This window comes from Pagrus pagrus (assembly GCF_965226575.1).
Source record: "Pagrus pagrus genome assembly, chromosome: 20".
NCBI classification, from domain to species: domain Eukaryota; kingdom Metazoa; phylum Chordata; class Actinopteri; order Spariformes; family Sparidae; genus Pagrus; species Pagrus pagrus.
In genome coordinates, this window is record NC_140207.1 from 6,904,416 (window position 1) to 6,932,226 (window position 27,811).

At 41.7% G+C, this 27,811-nt stretch overlaps 1 protein-coding gene across 5 annotated transcripts in view; it reads right to left on the reverse strand.

Annotated features, from left to right (window-relative positions):
• Positions 1-27,811, reverse strand: part of LOC311249074 (RALY RNA binding protein like) — a 109,420-nt gene that overhangs the window by 51,306 nt on the left and 30,303 nt on the right. For all 5 annotated transcript variants that reach the window (XM_084339802.1, XM_084339801.1, XM_084339800.1 and 2 more), the window contains one exon: positions 10,901-11,174. In XM_084339802.1, the coding sequence (XP_084195928.1) occupies positions 10,901-11,156 (256 nt within the window). In that variant the 5' untranslated portion in view covers positions 11,157-11,174. The remainder of the gene's footprint in view (positions 1-10,900; positions 11,175-27,811) is intronic.

Consider the following 27,811-nt stretch of genomic DNA (forward strand, 5'->3'; position numbering starts at 1 on the left):
AGTGATTTTTATATATTATGTTTTATTAACTGTCCTGATGCTCTGCTGCAGAGGTGCGAAAAATGTATTATTGTGCTCCTATTTAAAGGGGCACTATGTAGTTTTGGAGTATTTACAATATTAATCAGGGAATAATACAAACTCTGAAATATGTATCTTTTCCGTAACTGAGTAAACAAGCTGTTCTCAGAGGAAAACAAGGTCCCCAGAACACTGTTTGAGGCTAGAAAGGTGGCAGGGTCCGCCACATATAAACATAGTAAAACAGCATGAAATTGTGCTGTCCTTGAAGCTCAGTGTGTTTATTCAATTTATTCAGTCTTGAAAACAAAGAGAGTTTGTTTGTTTAGGCATCTCTTCTTCTTCCCCAAAACTACTCGGTGCACCTTTTTAATAATTATACTCAGACAGAAAAAAACATGAACATAAACTAAAACAAATCTTGTTTCCTTAATTCTATGAGCACCCGCCCGCCCCCACACACACATGCCCAGCTTTCTGCTGAGCCCAGTGAGCCCGGTGCTCCGACTCTGATTCACAGCTCAGTGTTTCTCTACCTTCTGAACCCAGGTTTCTAATCAGAGAATTAGCTGCAGTTTCCCCCTGCCAAAATCCACACAGTAATCCATCTCACTTTGTCCACACTGTGGCTCATGCCCCGCTAAAGCATTTGTCAGAATGCATGAAAGAGAGAGGGAGAGGGATACTGAAAGAGAGAAGGAGACAGCCAGAGAGACAGAAAGAGATCCTGGCAGCCGGGGAAATGTGCTTTCCTGGTTTCCTGGGTGGCTTTATTAAAGCCTATTAAGTGCACAATGGCAATCTTTAAATTTCTCCAGTATTGTTTCCACAAAAGGAACATGTTCTTATATCCTGAATACATTACAGCTCAGATAAATCCCCGGCTTGGCTATACCGTTGATGTTATTGTACGACTGCGAGCCTACGCGCTGCTCTGTACCTGTGTGTGTGTGTTATGGATGCTTTTGTTGAGTGCTGGGTCAGGCCAACTGTGCATTCAACGTCCGGCCGACTCTCTCGGAGCGTGATTAATGAGGGAGGAGACGGACAACCACGGTGCATTCTAATCACCCACAAGGACAAGAAGAGATATGGAAGGGGAAGGAAAGGGAGGGAATACGAGAGCAAACAGAAAGAAAGCGAGAGAACGAGATTATGTATTGATATTGCAGTTTGTGTTATATGATACTGCGCTCCGGTTAAAATCCCTTCCCGTGGCACAAATGTGAATTCTCCAACGCCTCCCATCTGCAAGCACACATAGACTCCGCACACATGCTCAGACACACTGAATACTCTCACAGCCTCAGAAGCAAACACGGGGACATGAAAGACACAGAGGGGGCCTTATGGGGTTCGCTTTGGCAAGGCTCAGTCCAGTGGATCAGGAAGAATTGGCCCATCTAGTTGCATACTGCAATACCCATAAGGCCTCTCACTCATGGCTGTTCATGCCTCTGAACCTGGCTCTCAAAATAAAGTCACTGAGCTGTGCAGTTATTGTAGACATAGTTGGAATTATCTATGCAAATTTGGAAGTGAAAGTGAGCCTGTGAATACTAATGGTGAGTGATAGAGAGAATTACAGCAGCCAGGTGGAGAAGATGCAGGAGGATTGGTTTGGCTAGACATTAAAGAGAAAATCCCCCTTGGGTATTCACTTATAATGTTAAGCCTGTGATATTGAGAGAATTTAAAGAGTTGGGTGTACTTTCTGAGGAAGTGTTGCAATTTATTTTACAGTCTCGTCTATATGAGTTACATATTTCATTCTTGTTTCCAGAATGCAGCGGTATCTGATGACAAAAGGGTGAGTAGCAAGAAGCCTCTGCACTTATAACCACCCATACTGAAATGCATGAGATGGATCTAATAAAGGCTTTATCACAAACTGTTTCAGACTGAATAATATCAATTTTGAGACATTTCAGGCGATGTAAGGATTGCCTGGCGAATCATAGCCAAAACTTAAAAAATGGAAATGGAAGACAGAAAAAGATGGAGTCGATTGTTGTAAGTGTGGTTTAGAAATCAAACATATACGACAACAATATGCTCGACAAAAACAATCAAAGGACCAGTCGACACATGGCAGACAACCAATACAGCATATATTGTGTCATACCACGCAAGCAGATGGAAAACAATACAACAATGAAACAAACACCGTTCGCTGCCGTGCCAAGATCTAAGCCCACCATTTTGGATTGATGACAAGAGTGCTAACCACATACTGTATCTCAACAATTACAATTGTCAACATTGGTCCAACCTAACATTGCATCAACTGTATTCAGCTAGTTATTAACAAGAATAGAAGATAATTAAAATCAGGAAACAAAAATGTATCCACGGATGCAACACATCCCTCCTGCAACACTTATACTGCCACCTCCTTCTACCTGTCCCTGCTCAGTCTTCTCCTTCATCCCGCTATAGTTCAGTCTGTGTGTCCTGTGCTCCTTGCTATGCATCATGTTGGCCCAAAATGACGATTGATTGCAGTGCCACTGCCTTTGTAATCCGCTTAGGATGGATTTTGCATCTAAATCACTTTATTATTTATGTGCCTAACTCTTGCCAATGCCATTTGGAGGCAGTATGATTGGTGATCCATCACACATTATCCTTCACTGTGGTCATTAATATTGTAATGGGACGGACCTTCACCATGAAACTTCCAGGTGGAAGGGAATGCAGATCTCCTCTGGGAGGGTCAAGCTACTCAAAACAGGAGTCAGCAGAGGGGAGATTATCAGGTGTGCTCGCTAGCAGACAGACTCTCCAGAGATGTTGTTAGTTTGCCCTCTCTCTGCCATTAACCTCCCTCCCTCTGTTGTTCTCCTCCTCTCTGCTCCCAGGTTGCACAGCAGCTTGTATCTTCATACATGGCCTCTCTTAGAAAAATAGGGGATGTTACTCTTTCATTGTCCTTTACCGTCAGGGCTTCAATCACCACCTGCCAATCACATCTGCTGCCTACAGGCAGAAACACATAAGCACACGGTGCCACATCAGGACGCAGTTGAAACAAGCACTTCTGAAGATGAGAAAAACAAGAAAAAGGAGACACTCATCTGACCACATAAACGGCCAGAGTCATATGCATCACAGAGAAGTCGGTGGAAATGCATTAAAGGCAGGGCTCCAGACTAACGGTGTGTTTGGGCCTAACAGAGATCTTCCTCAGGACACCTCTGAGATGATGGGGTTATTGTAAGTTTACAATATGTATGACTATTGCTTAGCAAATGACAAACTGAAATGAATGCTGACTGCACTGGAATGCATCTCCTCATGCTGCTACAATGGTTATTTCTCTCTAAAGCGCTGTGTCAGCGCTAGTTACAGTTGCTGGCAGACTTAGAGCAAGACCTAAGATAAACGTTTCACATTCAAACCCGAAAAAAACGAAGTGAACTCTATATATCGGCAGGGGATGCAACATATTTTTTCCCCGGTAATGCTACACTGTGAACAACAAATGGGTTGAAGTTGGCAGGAGGAGTGCTGGTTAGCTGTAAGTAGACGGGGGCCAGCAAAGTCCTGCAGTGTGTTTGGTTAACGTTGTTCACAGCTAATGGAGTGAAACGCCTAGTTTTTGCTGCTGAACTGCAGTTTACCACTTCATGTTAAAATCAGAAAAGACGTAAATCAGTGTTGAAGTTGGCAGATGAAGTTAGATGTTGGCTGCCAATGGACAGCAGACTCCTGTGGTGTGTTTGGCTAACGAATCTAACAGCTGACTGAGCTAAATGCCTTTTTTTTTTTTTTTACATTCAATGCTAAACACACGGCAGGACTGAGCGCTTTAGTTCAGAGGAACATGAAGTGTTATACAGTCGACGGCAGTTTAATGTGACAACAGAACAAGTTTACTTGTTGAGTTTTACTTCTTCTTTCAGTCTTTATGCCTTATTTTTTTTTCTGTTGATCCTGTTACTCCTTAATTACAGCTGAAATGAAAAATTACCATTTCGTACCACACCCATGGTCATGTTGTGCACCTATTTAACAATGTATGCCAAAAGATTTTTATAGCAGATCCAGTCATGTCTTCTTTCTCTCGTGTGCTTACATGAGCTTGAACTGATTTGGGTGAAACTGGATCATATTAATGGTGACAGTGTTTTCTGTTTCTCCCTCTAGTGTCCTCAAGCTGCTCTGCCTGAACCCACGGTGATTTAAGTTTCCTGGTGAACAGATGTCTTTACTCATTGCTAAAGTAACCCCTAAAAGTGGCTAACTGTACTGAACTGTGCTCCGTCAACAGGGAATCTGGTACGGAGGTGGTTCACGGAGTAAAGCTGCTGTTAGACAGTTAATTTTAGGCCCCGGGTTACTGTCTACATCGGCTAATTTGATGTGTAGCTGTATGGCTGGTGCTGTAACATTATACATTAACGCTATGGGCTACCATAAAGGCCAATGATATCCCTCCATGATTGTTTTAATGGGAAATACAAGAATACGCAGGAGCAAATAACACTCCGCCTTCCATTTCATGCAGCCTAATTAAGTAGAAAATGCGTACTTTTTATTATGTCTTTCGTAGCAGATCCCACAGAGTCTGCAAGTACATGTAGTATGATTGACAATTGCTGGTTCATTACAGTGTGTGCATAGTAGGATGCATGCATATTCTATGAAGCGTTTGATTTAACAGCAAGTTTACAGTGAATAAATGTACCAAGCTTTTACACTCATGATTATTCATGATGATTTTAGCTAGATACAATATATAGCACTGGACATTCAGGTAGCATATCTGCTATACACTGTCAGTGCATTGTATAGATGTAGATTTGGAGACTCCACAGTAGCATGTTAAGTATTATTGCATGCTGGGACTGCTGAGGGCAAAAAATCTGTCACTGTTTGTCTCTATGGCAGCCCACTGAGTCCAGTATAGAGCGAGGCCATCAAGATGCAGCAGATGTAGCTCAGTGGGTGAAGACGGAAAACTGCTCGATTGCATTTGAGGTTCATGCATGCCAGCAATCATCATGTCACTGTGTCACAAGGAATTCCCCCCAGTCAGCTTTTTAGCCAGAGGGAAGGAAGCACATAACAACACAAGTGAGATGTAGAGATATTTGTGTGTAACGTGCCTTATGTCGCTATGTAACAGAGCTACCGACCCCATAGTGCTGTTATATTAATGTTAAAGTACGTGATTTTATTGTGACTGTAATGAAATTTAAAAACTAGTTTGGAGGCTGAAATGAAGAGAGACCGGTGTGTCAGCATGCACGCTATATGTACTGATCACATTTTAATTATTTTTGGATAATTAGACCTTAGCCTTCCTCTTTGTGCACCGTCACGGCTAAATGGAGCACAGCCTGTGACATTCCTCTCACTCTTTTGTTAGCTTTGTTTCACCTGTTGGGACCTAACAACTTATACCTTTATTATTAGTAGTAGTACATGGAGTCCAGCCAAGAAACACCCACGCGGGACTGCAGCACATTTAAATCTAATTTTGGATCATGGTGAGACATCTCCTGGAACGTCTCAGAAAACAACAAGTATTAAATCTTGGTACAAACGTTTTCCTGACATTACATTGGTAGGAGTGCTCCGTTATTGTTTGATTGATGACTGCATGTCGGGTATAATTTGCATTAAAATGTATTTACTTCTGCTACACAGACTCCCACGACAGTGCGCTATTTGTATACATTAGAACTTTAACTGAAACAGAGCCTGATTTTGAAGTTTTCAAAGATGCTAACATAACTTAATTGAAGTCAGTATGCATACTAAATTACCTTTATTTACATAGGAAAGGTACATACCACACATATTCAAACACATTATGGCATGTGTTAAAATGTTTCAGCACCATGGTGAGAGAGAGGGACATAACGGCACACTGAATCCATTTTCATGTTTTGCTTTTAAATGACTACCTACATCCTACCTTCACACAGAAAATGTAGATGCAGCACTGTATTAATGTGATACATCCACACTCCCCTTTCAGACTCTGTCTTGCACATGCAATTTTCTTTTTAATACTGTGACAACATTTTTGCACATAGTGCACAACTCTCTCTTCAAATAGTCACGTTGTAAATACTGTTTTGTTGTCATTAGGATTTTCTTTCTGTTAGTATCATAAGGATTTTCATGCTTTATTTTCAATAAAAACATTATATTAATGCTGCTTGACTTAAAGCTAGGTTTGGCTCGACTGGAGCAACCAGCAAGAGCAAGCAAAATTTTAAAAGTATACAACTGAAAAATCCCACTCCACTCCGACACCGGCCCAGATGAGTTAGTCACTAGCTTGTTATGTTCAACAAGCTCTTTTTTTTTATGTCTGGTAAATACACAAACAAAAACACATCTGTTAATAGCCGCTATCATAAGTAAAATAGCCATCACAAAAGCACACCAGTCCGAAAAAGCTACCCAGTGCGACACATACTCTTTACTGCTAACTGTGTGCTTTGTGCTAACTGGGTTAGCTTGGCTCAGGAGCTGTGTGCTTTGTGCTAACGTTAGCAGCTGAACAAGACTGTTGCTGCCACAGTGGGTAGGTCTGTCCAATCTTTTAATACAGGCTATATAAGGTGACTGGATGGACTTATTTGTGACCTGCAACAGCCACAGATATGGTTTGTTTTCTTGTATTTGTCAGAGAATTTGATTTATTTATTGCTGTAGGAATGTAAGAGATTTTATTCAAATATTATAGAATAAATTACCATCAGTTGCTTTAAAGAATTGTTTTTATCTTTGTTTATTTCTTTTTCTAGTACAATGTCTGTTGGTATGCACCGACACACCCAAGAAAATGTGTAGATGCACTTGCCAATAAATGCAATTCTGTTTCAGAAAAAATACTATTTTGCTTTCGCTTTCTAAATTTTACATTGGCATTGATGCATTCGAACATCCATGGATTAATGTTTTATGAATGGTATTATCTCCTGTAAAGTGTGTCATATTTGATTTATTCTCTGCCAAATGGTACACTATGCGGATTTGTATACTTTATAGTATTAATCGGGACACTGTCTGAGTTTCAATGTTTCAGCACTATGGAGAAAGGGACAAAAGAGGAAAGATTCTTAACGTCTGCTCTGCAAGACTTCAACATCTGCGTTCATGTGAAGCACTTGAAGAGCAATATCTTCATGCTCTTTGAATTGCATAGAGACACTGCACTTATGCCATTCAGAATAGCATTTCATGCACTGCTATTAAGTAATGATTGCTGTGCCCACAATCCTAGATGTGATCTCATGAACTCCTATTCATATTTGATAGGGTAATGGCGCATTCATTCTTTCACTCAGCGGCGGGGGGGAGAAAGGTGCTTCCAGCTGTGTTATTTGAGAATTTTTTTGCATTCTTTCATCAGCTGTTTTTCATCCGTATGCACACACAGAGTGACAGTCTCATCTTCTGTGGTGGCGGCAGGCTAAGACCTTTGACATTTGTGTATCATCGAGTGCACAGATTAGTCATCACCAGTGAGTCTGTGCTGCTGAGGTAGATCTGTGCAGTCGCAGAATGATGTGATTATTCCACTGACCTCTTTTCCAGTGTCCACAGCCAGCAGAAAGCCATGCTTCTCAAACCCTCCACAACAACATGTTCTGCTTCTTCTTTTGAAGGGGTGGGGGTGCATGATCTCAGTAAACATAGCCAGTGACTGTTGAAACACCAACATATTTGAATTCCTCCAGTAACGCAGCAATATTAGCTTACCTGCAGGAGTGATCTCTGAAACTGAGGTGCAATCAACTCGCAGGTAATAACACTTTAATGAAACGTTTTCGAACAGGAAGACAGATCCTCTTGCGGAGGTCATTCCTCAACTTCACATCATTATGCGGCTGATTCATTTCTCCGCCATGTTAATATAAAAAGCATCGGCTTGGGAGCATGAGACTGAGGGTGTCCTTAATTGTCAATTAAGGATGTATCTCCCAGTCATACTCCCACCACATGACTCGTAGATTGAGTGATAAGAATGTGGGCAGGGTTGCCTTGCTGCAAGGTCGGTTTAAATTGAACTCTGGAGTAATGAGAATACTTTCGATTATATTTGCTTTCTCAACCAAACACAAGCAATCACACATGAAGAGAGTGAAATTATTTGCAGAGAAGTAACAAATAAATCTCTAACACTATTACTAGAGATATGGTAGATTGCTCAGTGATGGTTTTGGCTGTGAATGGCAATAGTCCTGGCTGTGACTAGGTTTTCATAACTGATGTGTTTTTCTGCTTCTGATTACAACATCCATAACGCCAAATATCAAACTAATGAACGGCTTAACACATTAGCTGCTATCAATCAGGCGAAGAGAGCTCATCATCACTTGCGGCTGATTTTTGTCTTTACTATCATGCAACAAGATGCACAAAGTGTTTCATTAACCATTGTTGCTGTGCTGTCAGATCAGAAAATCATCTCAATGTCAAGCTTAAAGAGGTATTAGACTCCTATCCAAATTGACATGCCTTCATAAACAGACAACATCATCTCAAGCAAATGAAGAAACCACTTAGCATCCCCCAGCAGCCAGATGGATTGAATGGAAGACAGAAGAGGCTGCAGCAGTCGAGAAAGCTCATTGGTTTGACGTTTGGGTTGATAAATGTAATGCAGACTCATAGGACACATAGTAACCTCTAAATCAGCTCTGCGTGTTCTTTTTTTAAACTTTAAATTTTTATTCTGCTCATAAATTATGTTAGACACAGCTAATGTTCATTAACACCAGAGTCTGGGGAATACTATTTTCACTGGGTAATGCCCTTGAACTGGGCTTGTTTACCTCAGTCGTGTTCATTATCTTATGTATAACTTTCTTTCACTACTTACCCTAAACACCCGAGGATACTATATAATGAAGTGGTAAACTGTAGGAGCACTTAGAAAGATCATCTTCAAGCCGGAGGAAAAGAGTTGAAAAACATGTATACCGCTGCAATGTCCACAACGCATCTATCTTTAAACCAAAACCACGGCTGAACCAACATTTTCCCCGAGACTTCACAGACACCATTTCGAGCCGTTAATTAACACATTATAATGAAGTGAAGCCTGCAAGCTAGTTCTGTCAACACAAGTCAGCTGCACCCACATCTCAACCCCAAGCAGCTTATTACGACCCATATTGACATTTCTTGTTAGGCAGTGACCTCCTGTGGCTGTGGTTATTACTATGAAAGTGGGTCACGTACATGACTGCGGCTACTTAAGTAACTAGGTCCATGAGGCACGTGAGTATCATGGTTACTTTAACCTAAACCATGATTTTTCCTTAACCTAACCAAGTAGTTTTCTTGCCTGAACTTACCAAACTTCGAGCGTACGATAAAAGTCCCATAGGCCTGTTGGCAGTATGCTCCAACAGTCACGTTGATTTGGGAACTGTAATGTGTTGTTTTGGGAGTGACTGGCGATCGAGCTACGCAGTTGTTTAGGTTTGAGGAAGTGTTCGAGGTTTCTGATGAAAGATGGTTCACTGCTGAGCCTCTTTGGGTTGGATGCTCGCCAAACAGCAACCAACAAATCCCACATAGTATGCTTTTGAAGTTCAATTACTATCGTCACTCCCCAATCCCTGCTGTGTAGAGCTTGGTGTTTCCTTGTGAGGAGTGACCAGATCAGAGTGTAGATGCCAAATATCAACTGTGTACATATTCTACATTCACATTCTCATATTGTATTTGTTTCTTTACTGAAAACCAGTGATAATTGCACTTTTTTACTCCCTAGCTCCAGTGTTTCCTGTTTGAAACCCCACGCATGTTGCACTCCACTCTCCTTGCGCCTCTACCCCTGGTACTCTCTGTAGGGAATGAGTCAGAGGCACATGTTGAGATGGGGAAGTCATTATTGTCACCCCCCAGTCTCTGCTGGGTGAGCTTAGTGTATCACTGTGGGGAGTGACCACAACAACAGAGCCAAAATGCCAAATATCAACTCTGCACATATTCTACATTCACAAACAAAAATCCATTCCTATTCTGCATTTAACTTCCATCATGCACTGCTCTCTTTGATCATCTCATGCTGATGTTTTTAACTGTTAGCATACAGACACCCAGTGATATTTGCACTCAGCACACTCTGGACCCCAGGATCCCTAGTTGAAACACCAAACACATTACAAAGACTTAAATCAAAAGGTCTCTAGCCCGTATGTGGTATGATCCAGTCATGATCAATGCAACATTATGTTTTGTTAAAGCAGCAGTGTCTCTGAGTGTGCTCTGCTGTATCTTTGCAATTCATCCCGACGGGCTTCACAAAGGCCCAAGACAATCCGCCTCGCAGACAAAAGTATTCTGATTGAGCAAAGCGAATGTGAATACAAAACATTTCACAGACAACTTCCCCAGAAACAACCCACTGCGAAATGCATGCACAGTATAAAATCAATGCTTGCACAGCATATTGTAGCTGCGTCCCTGGGAACTTAACATATTCTGCTCTGCTCGAGTAGTGCATCTCGAGAACTTTGACATAGTTTGTTGCAAGTTGCTGCCTGGTAAATGTTAAAATCAAACTGTGCTTACATTCAGCAGTGGATCAGTTAACGGATTCAGCAGGGATATTTCTCCAAAACAGTGTGACAACAAACACAGACACTTCAGCATTTAGGAGCCAAGGGAAGATCTGAACTAAAAGTCTGAAAGATGCCTGAGGCGTTTTGTGTTCCTAAGAGAGACAATCCATTCTTCTAGCAAAGAAATGGCTTTAACGAAACATTCTGTATTTCAAGGGGAAAGTTTTTGTGAAGAGCTGTGTAGACTATCTCGCTGGCCCTTCATGAGTTCCTAATAGCATCTATAATGCAAGCGCAGCAGAAATTTCTCACAAAAGACAAATAAAAGAAAGACTCACCGAGAGGCTGTCCAGCGATGATACGGGCATTTTCCCCCGCCACGGCTGCTCGGGCGTTCCTCTCGTTCAAGTACTGTACGAAGGCGTAACCCTTGTGCACAGAGCAACCCACTATCTTTCCGTACTTGGCGAAGATGACTTCTATGTCAGTCTTCTTGACAATGGCTGTGTTGAGGTTGCCGATAAAGACTCTGGAGTTGAGGGAGCGTGGGTCATTCTTGTTGGTCACGTTGCTGGTCTGGGTTTTACCAGTCATTCTCCTCCAGTTGCCCTCCTGGGACACAGACAGAGTGGGGGGGAGGATACGACATGGCTTTAGAGGCTTTGGACGGGGAAACTCCAGCTAATTCTGCTAAACACCATGTGAGCCCGAGGTCTACATTATTAAAGACAGGGAAGGTGATTATGGAGATAGATAGTTGATTGTTAAGTTTCATTCCCAGGTCATCAAGTACTGACTTTGTATTTTCCAAAATCACCTTGCCTACCTTTAAATCAATCAATACATATTTCATACAGTAACATACTTAAACAAACCATCAAATAATTAAAGGAAATAATACAAAAAACCTCATTATTATGAAATATATCTTCATTTTCTTCATTTTCTTTCATTTTAGCTAGCTTCTGTTGGCTAAAGAAACCACAGAAAAAGACTGGTTAACATGTTGAGAATCACAACACTGCCAAGATAACTTTAAATGAGCCAGTTAACACTTGCTCTTCACTTTTAATCAAGCCTCATTTTAAGATAATTAGCTCGTTAGCCGGGGGAAGCAGGTATCCTGTGCAGAAAGCAACAACTGCCTCTGTGGCTGTATTTAGCATGTTAACTCCCATTAGCTAAGTTAACACAGCACACTTACAACTAAACTTAACTCTCTCCTTTATTAAGCTACATTTGCAAGACCTCACATGCTACTTACCTTGTCAGCTACCTAGCTAGACTGGTTCTTGAGCTTTCACTAGCCGGTTTATTCAGAGTTACCTCGGCAGCATTGTGATTTCAAAGAAGTTTGTAAAAGAAAAAACATAACTCTGATGAGCAAAGACTTACAGTTTTTCTTCTGTGGTTTCTCAAGTCAACAGGAGATGGCTAGTTAGCTACCTGGCCTGCTGAGAGCCTGGGGCAAGTGACTGGCTTCAAAATGAGGGGGCAGCAATATTAACACAGCAGCCATTTTCCTCTGCTGCTGAGTTCCACTTTGCAAGTTGTAACAGACCATAAACAGGGAATCTGATAAAATGTCCTCTTTTCATCACTTCCTGATTGATCAGCAACTGAAAAGATGATGTATAGTGAACATCTGGAGGGACATCAAGCCATGTTTTAAGGTAGAACAACATATTTGATTAGCTAAGGTTAGCATTCAACCACTTCCTAGCTAACATTACTGTTTGATTACAAGCATTGCACTTCTATGCTTAAATAAATGTGTCCAAGATTTGTATTGGTATTTTAGATTTTCCCCCTTTTCTATTATATCATGCAACACTATGACACAGTAACGTTAGCTCGGAAGTGGCTGGAAGCAAACGTTTGCTGTCGTCTAACGGTAGCTAACGGGTTGTGTTGTTTTACCTTGAAATATGGCCCGACGTCCTCCGGGTTTTCACTATCCATTTTGTCTTTACAGTTGCTGGGCATTTAGGAAGTAAAATCACAACAATTTCTCAGATTACCTGTGTTTACATGACTTGAAACCGGCACACAGCAGCACGACATTTGAGCTTCCTACCTTGAGCGCGACCTCAGAGGAAAATGGCCGCCGTGTGAATATGAGCTATAAGTCACTGTCATGAGAAGTGACATTTTGAAATAATAATGTCACTCTGTGGAAAATGCCATTATTAAATAAAAACAGACTTGAAAGGGCATTTTGAAAAACAAAATTAACTAATTAAATATACAAACTGTGTTCACATGAATAACAATGATTAAACAACATTTCATAATAATTCAGCTTATTTCTTGACTACATTTTATTCCATTTACCTTGATGATTCTTGATGCCTTAATGTCTTAATTAATACTGATCACCTTAGGGCGCCATGACACACAAGCTTTTTTTCTTAAAATTTGCTGTTGGAATCAACATCAGTGACACATTTTCGAAGGCTTTTTGTTTACCGTATTTAGTTCACGTACAAGGTCATTGGCCAGTCAACTGCTTATCTAAGCCACATTTTTTGCATGGCTGAAACGCCACCACTGGATGGCTGAGTCGGAGAATTAAAGGGGGAGCAACAATATGTGAATGTCGCAGCAGTTTGCTCTGCTTTGTGAGAAACCAAATACAGTAGCTGTCAGTGGGAAAGCTTTGCTATCTCAATACCCATATTGTTGCATCCCTAATGCTTTGTGCGCCGTTTCACTGATCACAGAACGCGTAGGCTGTAATTCATGTTACAGTTTTATTCAGACTTTTTTGTGCTGTCAAGTTATCAGCGTACATTAGCCTCAGCTTTTGTAGGCCTCCCCTGCAATTATTTCTGAGTGACCTTTTCATAACCTGAATGTTAGTTTTTTATGAAAGATGACGGGCTTACATGATCAGGGGAACTCATTTCTCCCACGGAAAGGATGCACTCTTGAACAATTTGAGTTTTGTACAGTATTTAATTACAGTTCGCACTTATGTATGTACAGTAGATAGATCCTGCATGTGTCTCTTTGCTGTTCCCATTGATTTTCCTTTTTATCCGCACACATCATTCCCTTTTTGTGGCTGGAGAAATCCAGGTTTTCATTACTGTTTATTTTCCGAAAAGGATTACACTTAGTACATTAAATACTGTGAAATATTGTGAAGAAAACACTGAATATTCAATATTTGTCTCCTCTGAGTCTCTGTCCCTGACACACGGTGATAACAACTATTCAGCTTTGAGACGAAGAACCTGAATAATGGATCCAATCCTCCGTAAATAGGATTAGTAACCAAGGAAACACTGATGCTGTTGGAATATCATGTGGATACACGCATGCACACACATTTTTGTCACCAGCAGTCTTTTTTTTTTTTTCCTCCATCCAACTTAATTTTCCACAGCTCAGCCTCCCTGATCTGACACCGTGTGGTGCGGCCTCAGTATCCGCACAATTACATGATGTAGTTTTACTGTGAAGTGCTCCACTACGTATAATGGGTTTGCTCAGGTAATTATAGCATGGCCGTGAGATTATGTCGAAAAATACAGCGAGAGGGATGTAATTCACAAACTTAGTGATGGTTGAATTCCATCGTAGGGACGGTTGCTCTGCACCTACAGTAGATGGAGGAGGAAAGTGTCCAGTCATCCAGGAAATACGGGAGGCAACCATGTGATTTACGGAGGAGAGATTCTCTGTCAGGCATCCATTACACCTGAGACAGAGATCATGCTAGACATTCGGCTGCTCATTCATGGATAAACGCATATTATTTCACTCGGCAGCACATGTTTTTAGCATTACATCACCTGCAGCATAATGCCGCTCGCCTTCCCATGACTATTCGACACCCACCGACGTTTCACCGCTCCTGTGTGTCCGCTGTTTACAGTGCTGCATCGGCGTGTGTCGTCCCCGCATGTGGGTGTGTGTAGGAACAAACTGCTGCTCGCCATCTCTCAAGTGGCCTTGACATTTATCAGCAGCAGACACTGAAAATTAATGTGGTGCAGGCGTGCGCACACACACACACACACACACACACAAACACACACACACGTGCTAACTCAAATGAGCTCCACAATGACCACCTAACTGTGGTTTAAACCCACAATCTGACACCCAGCCCATATTGATGCTCATGGACAGGTCACGGGGAACATGACAAATCAGAGGAGAAACGTTAGATTGCCTCTCTCGTCAGATAAATCAGGGGTGGGTAACGGTCACGGAGACCTTTTACCACTCCTTACTGTTATATTTCATGTTGTCTTCTCTGTTGTTTTCTTTAGGGCAGGACACTAATTTATTCCATCAGTGGTTTTCCTGCTGACCTTGCCATTTGGTTTATTTACAACCTCCATTAAGCGTCTCATCCTATGAGGTGATGGCGTCAGGAGCAGAAACATGGGAAGACAGCACATGAAGTGATACGCGCCAGGAGTGTAATTGGCAAAATAATTGTTCAGACGACCTGACATTTGTTATCAAAAGAAGGGCTTCATTTGCAGTCTACAAAACTGCTTTTAGAGGAAAAATGATGACCTGCTGTTCAAAGCACGCTCTTTAAAAATGATTACAGCGTCTACAGTGCTGCCTTTTTTTGTCAGTAAAGAGCCAAAGACAGATCTTCGTTTTCACTTTCATGCCGGCGTGCTCGTGTCAGAATAGCTGTCACATTTTTCAAAAGGTGGATGTCTCATTTTTCGAAATGAAACACTGCTCCTCTGGCATGACAGAAAACTCCTGGCGTGCCTTACCTCTGATAAGGTATGAAAAAGCATCACAATGTCATGAGAATGATAAAGAAATGACGATAAGGTCGGCTGAAAAAAACCACCAAGGTCGTGTGGTCGTCGGCACTGAAAATGGTTGAGTGAAAGAAAAAGATTAAACACAAAAGCAGCCATATTACTGAGTTGTACCTTGCTCTCCGCTGCATTGTGCCTCGGTAGACAGGCTCTTAAAAGGTTGTTGTTTGGGTCTGGCCACATGCCTGATTTATAGACATTTTTCCATGGAGGGAGGGAACTCATTGAATTGATTCCTTTTGTAATTTCCTACCACTCCACCACTGTACATTTCTCTTCGCCATGCCTCAGCCACTCTGCTCTGATTGTTGCCAAGGCAGCTTGACGGGCTGAGGAAAAGGCTGGAGAAGCTGCTCAGTGAACAAGAACAGACACAGGTAGCCCGATACACCTTTTCCATTGGTGTTGCTGCCATGTACTGCAGAGGTGGAATAATTGCTTCATGGATTCCTTCCATTTATATCTTGTCTGAAAATGTGTCCCTCCGCCTGTGAAAGCAATGGCAACAACCGAGAAATAAATTCCCTCTATTTGTAAATCAATGCTGCTATTTGTATTGTGGACTGCAGAGCATTCCTGCAACCAGACATACATTTGTGCACCTTTCTGAAGTCCGAGGGCGAACCTACAAAGGCAGCGCTGTCACAAAATTTAGCCCGATATGATGGTAAAAGAAGAAAATGTAATTTAATACGAACAGGATAATAGGCCTTAAACCCAATTAAATGCCATATGGGACATTCCACATTTCTCCCTGCCTCTTGAAATGTGTTTAGTCTTCAAGTGAGAGCGAGATAAACCTTATTCTCCCCACATTTCCAATCAGTCGCTGCCCTTTGGCTTTATGAGTCAAGGCACAAAGTGTTGGGCTGGAATTCAACTCAGTAAGCAGACAGCTACGGCAAAGAGGGTCTATAAAAGGAAGAGGTACAACTCTAATTTCGTCCGCCAAGGGTGCTTGAAGCATTGTAAAAACATAAATGAATTACTGTGAATGGGACATTTACACAACATCACTATTTATGACCATCACAAGTCATAACTGTGAGACTGAGGGTGATTTTTTTTCTCTGAATAGTGCTTACAGAGAAAAACAGCAGAGTCTTTTTGAGTTTAGTGGATTTTTTTTTACCTATAATGGTGTGACGGGACATCAAGGGGTGCAAACTCCTTTCTGCTAACCTCAACCATGAAATTCAGGCTATTTCAGTGTCTCAAACGTCTTGGAGAATCATCCTCCATGCTCGATTTAGAAGGACATTGAATCAGATATCAAAGTGTAGTGTGTGTAGATCTGTTGTCGGTTTGTTTTGTAGGAAGAGGCCATCAGGTGGTAAGAGATAACACACTGGATACAACGCTGTGAGATGAAAACAGATTTTCAGATTTTCTAGGGTACTCAGAATGTTGATGTCAGGACACTGCGTTTCCACTAGCCCTCAGTATGATTGGACAAATCTTTGATAAATCATGATAATCCGTCATGTAACCAAGAATGATTTTCGATTCACAAGAATTTATGGCCCAGAAGCCAGAATAAAATGCATTTTACGTTTCTGCACACCACGGATACACTCAAATTTGTACATGTTTTACGTGTCATATCAACAATTCTACATTATGTGTCATATAAAGTGGAATATCATATATTTTAATAAGATTTCTGGACATTATCCAGCCTATGTTAGTGGCAACGAAACGTGAGGCGTGAGACTGTGACAATTTCTACTGTGTGTGCGGCGACAGAGCCAGTCAAGCCAAAATGTGATCTTTGCCTAACCCTAACCAAGCTGTTATAAAATTGAAAACTGAACCTAAACAAGTGTAAAGTTGCAATCTGAAGAAATGCAAAGTTTTAACATATCCGTGGTTTGGTAAAACATACCTCAGAACATCTCCAGTCATGTTTGTGGTGACCAAAACAGGTTCTCTAAGCTAAAACATGATCTTTTACTGTTATAGTAAAGGTTTATATACTGTAAACCTAACCAGAGCATAAGCACAATGTCGTCACTACATAAAATTGAAAACTGACCCTAAAGAAATGTAAAGTTGTACTATCTGCAAATGCAAAATTTTGCCAACAATGATTCTGGCAATAAGGTTTGAATGCTAAGCTTTAGTCACTCATCATGTTTCCCTTTGCTTGCAGTTGCTGGTTCTGGATTGTAAATTGAGCTTTCCACTGAAGGAATAAGAATCCAGGATTTTACCTTCTTTACTTACTTGGGGGTTTACAAAACATTTACGGTCTTGGGAGAAAGATTAAACCGTATAAACCTCATTCATTTTATCTAACTTCAATACCACGGCCTTTCTCTGCAGGGCCTTTTCCTCTTACCTGCAACAAATCTCATTTCACTACAAATGGCAGCTATATGCTCTGCGGCTCCAACCTTTTTTTTTTCGTCCTCCCAAACTCCTCCGTTCTCAGAAAATTCATTAACTATTAGAAAGCCCAGAGCAATGATACAATTAGCTAAGATGCAAATGGAGCCATTTCTCCTCCGGCCCTCAGTCACCTGCAGTCGGGAAATTGTTAAAATGAGGTGGGAGAGACTCCTGTGTGCCGGGGCATGGCAGACGTTGGATGATATACGAGTGGAATTTGTTATTGTCCAGGGGGAGCCCACTGTTTGTGATGGACAGGGAGACACTTCAGCTGCAATGACAAGATTTCATTTCTTTCAATGGTCATATACAGCTGCACAGAGTTGAAACTAATCCGGTCAAACACAGTGAACTGTCGAGCGCAGAATAGATCAATCTCTGTCTGTTCTTAATCCAATTTGATTGGTAAGGTTAGCACTGGGGAGTTTTACGACTTAAACCCACTCTGCATGATTGTTTTGAAAGCTTCCTCTCCGCAATGGAACATAGCTCCAAAGGATATTTAAAAGCTTTTTCTCCACAGTGCAGTGAGATATTTCCCCTCTTCTCAAAATGGGCCGGCAGACAGGCATCAGCATCTGTTCTTGAGCAACACGATCGGGGTGTTTATGAGCACATCAGGCATATGGCTCTTTAGGAAAAAATCAACATAAAGACACTTGGGCATTGGTGGAAAAGTGTTGCAATCCTTCAGTTAAGTACAAGTGGCAAAACAACGCATGAAACACACTAAAGGTCAGAGTCTAACTACTTCATATACCGCTGGTTACTATAGCAATGGATCATGTTTTATGCACATCAGATGTTTTGATGAAATGATTATCTCTGAGACGTGGTGGAGTGTAAATGAAGCATCACAAAATGGAAATGGAAAAGTGTACTTTACACTCCCATGGGAATAAACTGTAAATAAACTTTGAACTTTTCACCTCCCTATGTTTTCATGCAAACTGCTTCCACTCTCAGACTTGATTTTCTCAAAGTTTCATGGCTATTGCATTCGCTTACCACAGCTTTTCAAAAACAGAAACTAATTTGCTGTACTACAGTTATTTCTTACTTGCGGGGCTGCAGCCGTGACTACTTCCGAAGACGAGTACATTATTATGTTAATCTACTGCATCGCAGTTCCATATATTATATACAGATTTAAAAACTGGTGTAGATTGTAGCAACCAGCAAGAGCAAGCTAAATGTTCAAAGTATTTAATCACTGCCTGACTACACCAATACCAACTGCCTGGCAGCTCTATCAGCGAGGTGTGTTAGCTGCTAGTTGGCTACGTTCAACAAGCCCCCTAGCTTATTTGGTCTATTAAATATATAAATAAACAACTTTGATGCCAAAATCATATAAACACAAGCAATTAGCCGTCATGAATGGACTTCAGTCGAAAAAGGCCACCCAACGTGACAGTTACTCCTTACTGCTGTAGTTGTGTACTTTGTGCTAACCGGGTTAGCTTGGCTCAGGGGCTGTGTGCTTTGTGCTAACGTTAGCTGCTGAACAAGTTTGTTGCTGCCACAGCGGGTCTGTTCTTTGCCTCAGAGGCTGTGTTCTTTGTGAAATTGTGTCTGCATTTTTTGTCATTCTTGTGTGACTAGCTTGCTAATAGCTTTAGCAATACATTAACCTAGTTTTGTAAAATAATCTTTTTGCTTTAATCATTAGAGCATTTGATTCATTTATTGCTGTCAGGATGTTAAGAGATGTTGTTACCAACCCTAGCTTTAAGATACAGTTGTATAGGGCAGTTTATAGGCCAGTATCACCACTGAAGTAACTAAAACCATCACTGCAATACATGTTATTACTCTAAAACTCTGTTGGAAGGTTAAAATGACAATCTTAGACAAATTCACTGAATCAAGCTAAATACAGCACACTATCAACCAGCTGTAAACCAGCCTGAATGGTCTGTGTTCGTTCATTTTAAATGGAATAACTTGCAAAACTGATTTTTGGCCGAACAAGCTGTGAACACTAACCTGATGCACCAGATGGTTAATTACATATAACCATCTGGAAAGGTGCTGCCTGAAACTGTTTGGGAAAGGGCAGGCACTTTCAAAAAATACTTGGCAGGTGATTAGATGCATCAGCTGTCAATCACCGTCAATCACAGCCGTTAGATCAACAGTAGGAGAGCACCGTCACCAGCTGTTGGTAAATCAAACTCCGAAACCAGTCAACAGAAGAAACTCTTCTATCGTGAAATCCCTTCAGTGCCATTCTTTGGTCTCCTTTAAATGAAACATACTCTCCAGTTCTGATATACCTGATGCTATAGCAGCCGCCACGCTAACCTCTCGAGGAGCAGTTATTGTTGTTTTCAGACAAACAGTCGGCTCTCTTGCTGGTGGTCACCTTCACCTGGTTGGTTTAATACCTTTGTGTTCGGCGACAAGAGCATAGTTAGAAGCCTGAAACGATGGATACAAAAGAACACATCTTGTGAATCAAGCTGCCTTGTGGGGTAACATAAACACAACATTTTCATATTGTTATCACTAACAACACTAACACATTGTCTGTGTTTTGGTCCTGGGCAGACAGTATACAGTGAATATAAAGCTCCGTAGAGCTGATGGGAGCTGCAGAGTCAGGCGATGATACTCTGAGGGGTCATGACTATAGGAAGACCTCCTTCACATTCAAGGTGTGTGCTGATTATAGTCGCATTTAATCAAAAAATACTGCAAGGATTGCAAACCAAGCAGTTCAGGAAAGACTGTATTTCAATTGCACTTTGTATTCGTGCCTTTGGGCAGAAACACCACACAAGCTTTTTAATTAAAAGTTAACAACAAATTAGACAGGCGGGACACTGCTGCTCCGACTGTTGTCAGTTGTTGCCTATCACTTACTGTGGCTATTGGGTGAATGAATATCTTATCTGGTGCATTTTCAAAATGTAGCCAATAATGATCAGCAAACCACATTAAAATCCATAGAGAGACGCTCAAAACCAGGTGACATAACTGAAACCAAAGTGTTTAAACATGCTGGAGCGTTGTAGAGGTATGCCTTTGGTGGGTGTAATGTATTTGGTCGTTGACCGTTCTGCTCTTCTAATTAAATCTGGATGTGTCATCATTAGCGCTCCAAGTTGAAGCTGCAGCCGGGACAAATTTTTAATGGGGGCAAATTAGCATTTGTTAACATCTACACTGCAGGAGAGGTAAAAACAAAGTCCCAACTCTTCATTAGGGGCATTAATCTACTCTTTAAAAAGTGTGCTGAAAAACGCAAACTGCAGCCCGGGCTTCAGTATCTACAAGAGTCGTGTAGCCAAACAGCAGCATATTTTGTCAGAGTAGGGGGACATTTCATTTAATCTTGTTCTTGGCTCCCCACAATTAACAGTTTGCAGAAGGATATTTCTTATTTATGGGCACCCCTGTGAGCCGCGCTGCGCTCAATAGCCTGTATTGTAAGAGGGTGACAGGCAATTTTTTGGCTTCAAAGGCTTGGCAACGGCTCAGTGGAATTTAAATGACCTTAAATTTCACAGGTTCCGTTTATGGAATTACTATGCGGAAAAGCAGGAATATTATCAGTATATTGTCATCAAAATAAGCTAATTTTTCAAATTATATGCGCTTTGTTCGTGGTGTGCTTTATGCATATAAATGTAGTTGAATGTGTTCTGCTTTTGAGACGAATTCCAAAAGGTTGTAGCAAAAAATATGTCTGGCATCGCCTCTTCTCTGGTGGTGCTGCACAGCGGAGCTGGTCGGCCATCTGCAGCCGTGCCATGACCTGTGTGTCAGCGGAGGCCTCGTCCAGCAGCAGCTGCCCTTGCCTGTAGCACCCTGCCTGGTGCTGAAACCGTTTTCGTAAGAAGGTGCTTCAACCTCCTCGGGTTGTGGACATGTTTCTGCTGGTGGCGTAGCGGGGCTGGCGTGGCGGCTCGGACACACAGAGAGCCAAAGGCTTGCTCTCAGACAGAGTGCAGCTGGCCTGACCGCACGTTCACACAGCAGGGAGCACAATCAATCAAGTCACCGGAAATTCATTAATTTCAAATTGAGGTAAGCAGCCAGGAAAACTCTGCCTACACATGCAGAGTTGGCCAAGAAATGTTGGCTGTGGCTCTCCTTTATATGGCCATCAGGCTTTGATGAGCAGGTTTCCCTGCTTTGCTGTCTCCAATGTCAGTTTCACTTTTATTCATAATGATTTTGCCTGCCAAGTGCAAAGTTTATTTGAGTTATTCATCGCTCTCCACATGACAGGAATAAACATCTCTGAACCTTTGGTGTTCAGGGCCAAGGGGAAGTCATTTTATACAATTGAGAGTTTCTCAAAGAGCTCGCTGGTCAAACAGGGCAGCGAAAAGTACAACTGGTGGACATGAGTAAATATTAAATGTGAAATTATCCACAAGAGATTGCTTATCACAGCAAGCAGCACTGATAGTTGTATCCGAGGCGACCTGTAGGATACATATGCCGAAGACATCAGTAAGAACCAGCCCTCAGATGGACTTTAATGATACAAATCTCCATCATGTTATGTTTATGCCTGTGACTGCTCTCTCCTCTTATTGCCGGGCTAAATGTTCAAAGGTAGCAGAAACTTTGTGTAACACATTGACAAGAAAAAAAAAAAAAAGAAACTCGGATCGCAAAACTTCAAAGAAACCCGAACACTTCAAAAGCTTCTTCATGGTTCGGTGACTAATCTTCAAAGTCATGCCAAGGATTGAACTGATAGTGCCGCTGTGTGTAGCAGGTACTAACATCCTTGTCAGCGCCACTGAGGTGTGAGGTGTAGAGAAAAGGAAGAGGAGATAAAACCGAGAGCTAATTGAGACAAAGTCTGTCCCTCGGCTGTGTGAAATACAAAGCCCCTGGCTGAGACGTTTGGTAATTACAACTGCCACCAGTCGAATGAATACGTCATTAGTGGTTGAAGCCAGGCATTAAGGTAAATTGGAGAATTATTGGTGATCCTGGAGGTTTATTCCAGTCATTGTGGCGCCAACAGTAGATCTATCTTACCTCTTTGCTGCCCAGTGCATTGCAGTAATCTCAAGAAATCATCTGAAGAAAAATGGCCTTGGATGTTTCGCCTCGAGAGGAATACTTAATGCAGATTTAATAAGTTGTGGACTTTCTTATTCTGCACCTGTTCAATCGATATCCTCCACTAATCGACAATGGATGTATCTTTTGACCTAAATAGTCATCACCCAATTACTTAAGTTGTTGTTAGGACTTTTAATGGCTGCGTATTTTAGCTCTGCTGTAGTGGAGCAGTACAGCAAATTAAATATTCTCTGTGACCGTCTGTGTTAAAGTTGAAACAGACAACTTTTCCCCCCTCTTAATGTTTCCAACTGGTGTTATTGTTGGTGCCAAAGAGCCCTGGATTGCTTTTTTTATAGTAGCAACTACTGCCAAAACGGAGCAGAATGTGAGGTTATTCTTGAATTTAGTCTTAAATTGAGATGTGAAAGCAGATGGAAATGGTGCCAGGCTGCCAGCCTGACTGGATCAGATGATGCCAGTCAGCCTTAATTTTTCCCAAGAAATGTTGTGTCTGGTGGCAGACAAACTTACACAGTGAAAGGATAACATCATTAGTCTACAGCCATTAAATTGTGTACTTAATGTCTGCTTCATAATGATACTGGATGGTGGCTTACTGGAATTTCAGCAGACTGTCCTCATTAGAGAAACGACCAGCGCCACAGGAATGAATCCTAAAACCCATGAACAGGCATTGTGCTTGTATTGGACAAGAATAAGGACAGTTGACTGACAAGACAATGGCGGAGCATTTGTTTCGGATTTAAACCAAATGTAAGTACTGTACCCGATAACATTAATGAGGGAAAAGGAGTTGGTTACTTCAATGAGAAGTTGGAGGTGTGCAGCCTGCAGCCCTTCATCTAATGGCTCATTCTTGTTTAATACTCCCACAGACTGAATAAAACTACTCTCCGACACATTTAAAATTGTTCGGTTGTCTACAAATACAGCTAAGCTAAGTGAACACTTTGCATTTCACGTGACTAACCTGTGATTGATCGAACTATTCAGGGGTTTAGGTATAAGGATGGCCAAAAACAGACATGTGAAACCTCACAAGCCGTGTTGAACATCAGACAGGTCACACATCCTCCTCGATCAATACAGCAACACATCTGTCGGTACAAGTGGTCCCACTCTGTTCTGCATTATGTGAACATGTTCAGTATCTGCATGTATAGTGTTGTGTGGATCCCGTGAATGTAAGTGGCCATGCATTTTCCCGCGCGAAAATGAGATTCCACTTGTCAGAGCGAAACGTACTCTGCGTGCACTGTATATAAAAACACAGTGCAGGCCATTTACTGCACAGAGAGTTATATACTAAATGGAAGAAACATTGAATGGCTATTGCTGAAAAATACTGTTCATGAATAGTGTAAAGGAGGGCTTTTATAGAAAGACAGTCTTGAGGGTTATACTTTTGATGCAATTTGTGGCTGAGCAGTGAGCTGTGGTGAAGTGGCTCCACATCAGAGCAATATGTGCTCAGGAACCGAGACATTAATGCTGTTTTTCTCTGGCCTTAAAGGTTAATGCAACTTTCATTAAAGGTAACATCCTCTGCTCCGTTCCAAACAGACAGAGATAATAAATGAGTCACTCCGTCAGTCCGCATGTTGATAATAAGTACAGAAGGTCATACAACGGTAACTTCTGTGTTGTAAGCTTCCCATAACCCCAAAACTAATCAGTGCAGTTGCTTAACAACCTCTTTAGTTTCATAGGTCTGAGAAATACGCAGATATGCCCTTCATATCTGCTTATGTGTGAAATCATGCATTAATGAAGTCAAGACAAAAGCAGAGCTCGCCAGGTGTTCGATTCAATTGATTTCTCGCAATTCAAAATGTGCATATCAAAGTAGCCTCTTGTAGCGGAGGGCCTCTTGTAGTGAAGGGCATAGTTCCCAAAAATCAAAGGAGACTTAGCGGGCCCTGCATTTAAGGGCTGAATCTCAATAACCCGCGAGTCCCAGAAGAGCCGCGGCGCTGCTACTACTGAGGGTGTGACACATCTCATATACTCACCAAGGCATGTCATGAATTAAAACACAAAGGCAGTATCAGCGGTGTCATGCAGGAGAACATGGAGAGGTGGAAATTGAATGCTCAACAGCTTTATTTAATTGTCTGGCTGCATGTCATTAAAAACACCTCCCTCCCTCTTCATCTGTGCATAGACATTTCATCACGCCTCCTCACTTCTTTTCCTCTTAATTCCTTCTTAACTGTGTTTTTGTGGTATAAGAGTAAAGACAGATTAAAACACGCTCAGTATTTGCTGACAACCATACTCTTTAAAGAGTCTAATTAATTCAGACTTAGGAACTTCAGCGAAAATAAGATCAGCTTGATGAAGGGGCTGATACCTCGCTTACTCTCTTCTTTTTTTCCCCCTGTCTCTTACAAATTTTCAGTGACAACACAGTTGCAGCAGGTGGTAATTGCTGCTAATTCTACCTATTCTCAACCAGACAAACCACAGCTCACTTACTCCAACCGGTAATTGCAGGACACAGTTTCGGATTTTTGAAAACGTTTGCTAGTTAGAGCCCAGGGGAACTCTGAAGGGCCTCCCTGGGCAATGAAGCCGTCATTGTGCTTCATGGAGTGTAGCAGTTTTTTTTCCCCTTCCTGCCCTGGTGTATTTTCCATTCATCAGGTCTACTGACGTGCCGTATAAGACTTCAGTAAAACGGATCAGAGTCGAAGATGTGTCAAAAAGAAGCAGACGCTCTGAATACACACGCACAAAGAGGCATAAACGCACTTGTGAAATACGCAGACACGGGGACATGTGCGTACACAGATGTCAAAACACACGCACACATCGTGCTCATTCACGGAACACACGCGCTTGTACACAAACACGGCAGACATGAAAGCGATGGAGAACCTCACGCGGCGGACCGATCACAATCCTTGAAGTATAAGTTTTGACAGTTTGACAGCACATGCTGTCTTTTGTGTAGCAGAAGAGGCTTATGGAGTCTGTCTGCTGCCCTCGACACTCCTTCTTCTTCCTCTTAATAAAATGCACCATATGGCTTTATGAATAACACTACACAAACTTGAGAGGCATCACTTGCATGAGGCATAACAAACAATATTTTAAAAATAGACATGAGAAAACTACCAGCTCAGAGGAGAGGTTCAGAAAACAACATTATCATGTGTGTTTGAAGAGTTTCCTTTCAAAATAAAACATCAATCATTTGGAAACAAAAAAAAAGTGACAGCTACTCTCTCAGAATGACTGCTGTCACAAAAATCAGGCTCAGACGTTGCTAAAAAAACAAAGAAGATTTTATTTATATCTGAGCAAAGACTCACATCTGTTTTAGAAATAATAACTAACTAGAATTACCAGCTTGCTCTTGTACGCCTCCACCAGCCACCAGTCAAGTCGCTGTTCCTGAGTTATGGCGTTGAATAACAGCCATAAAAGTTTTTGCTGAACATTTTAATGCCACAATGAAGTTGACCTTTGACCTTTTGAGTATAACATGTGCTCACTTCATCATCAGGTAAGCCTCAATAATTATCATGTAATGGGGAGAATGTGAGGTCTGCCCGAGCAGAAAGAAAATTAACTTCCAAAAGTAATATCTCCGATGAAAACCAGCCCGAAACCTAAAAATATAAACAAAAGTGCATATTTATGGGGATTGCCAAAGGTCACAAATACTTCACTAATGATGAAAAAATGCCTGTTGTGTCTAGGAAAAGAAATCAGACTGACCTGGGTGCCAGCCCCAAGCTGCTTTAACTCATTAATAAGGTCGGCACACCCTGTGCACAGCTGATCTGAATCCACTGCAATCAATCCAGAGGGATTTTGAAATTCAGCTAAATAAAAGGATAGCAAGTGCTACATAATGGGACTGCTGCAGCTCTGTTCCCCATGAGCATCGAAGGAGAGCAGAGGAAGAGGAAGAGGTTAGAGTGAGACTGTGCTGTGTGTCTCAGTCTGAACCGTGAGGAGATTTTCGCTAAACTGGACTACAAACTACTGGGTTAAAACAGCTGACTGCACCTTTAAAGCACTGTGACACACTAGCTGCGGGTGAGCGACCCTCTTAAGAGCAGGACACGAAGTCAAACACTCGAATGACATGTGTTCTTACGAGGGGAGTGTCGAGGATGCACCTTTTTTAAAATGAAAAAAAAAAAAACCCCCATCTGGGCCGCCTCTCAGCTGTGCCAAGTCAGCTGTCATCCATCGGCGTGACAACTATTTCTCCTTCCCAAAGTGAAATCCATCTTCACGTCCCACTTCCTGAATAAAGATTACCTCGAATGACTCGTCCCCGAAAAAATATCTGTAAACAATGAAAAAAAATCGGTTTGCCTGCTGGTGAGAAACGGTGACACATGAAATCTTATCCTCGAGGATTAGGGGCTCCATATCTGTCAAACACTAAAATAAGTTAAGGTGAAGTGAACTGCTAAAACCTCTGATCCTCCTTCCCTCTGTCTCCCTCTCAAGCCTTATCACATCATCAATTTCCTCGCTTGTTTTGTGGCTGTGAGTGACACCTCGTACTCAGCCTCATACAATATCTGTCAGATTGCATTATTAATGCTGATAGAGTGCCGGATGATTCGTCATGTGAATAAACCGCCGCGGTGGAGGAGGGCGGAGGAGGAGGAGTGCGGAGAGGTCACCAAATGATCAAAGAATCACGAGGGAGTGGATGACAGACGGGGGCGTTTGTGCCTCGCCACACCGACCCCCGGGGAGTTTAAAATACGGAGATAAACAGCTTTTTCATGGAGGAGTGAATCCTGTTAATTTGCTGTGCTGGTGAAGTAATAACAAGAATTACACAATAATAAGCCTCCCTTGTGGCTTCTCTTGTTTGCCACTTGACGCACTGTTTTACAATCCTGTTATCACCGCGAAAATGAATCACCTAAAAAATCTAATTCCCGCTCATCACATTCCCGATATGTGCCCGGTTGGAAAGTTATGGATTTCACTACAATAAAACTATAAACAGTCGTGTGATAA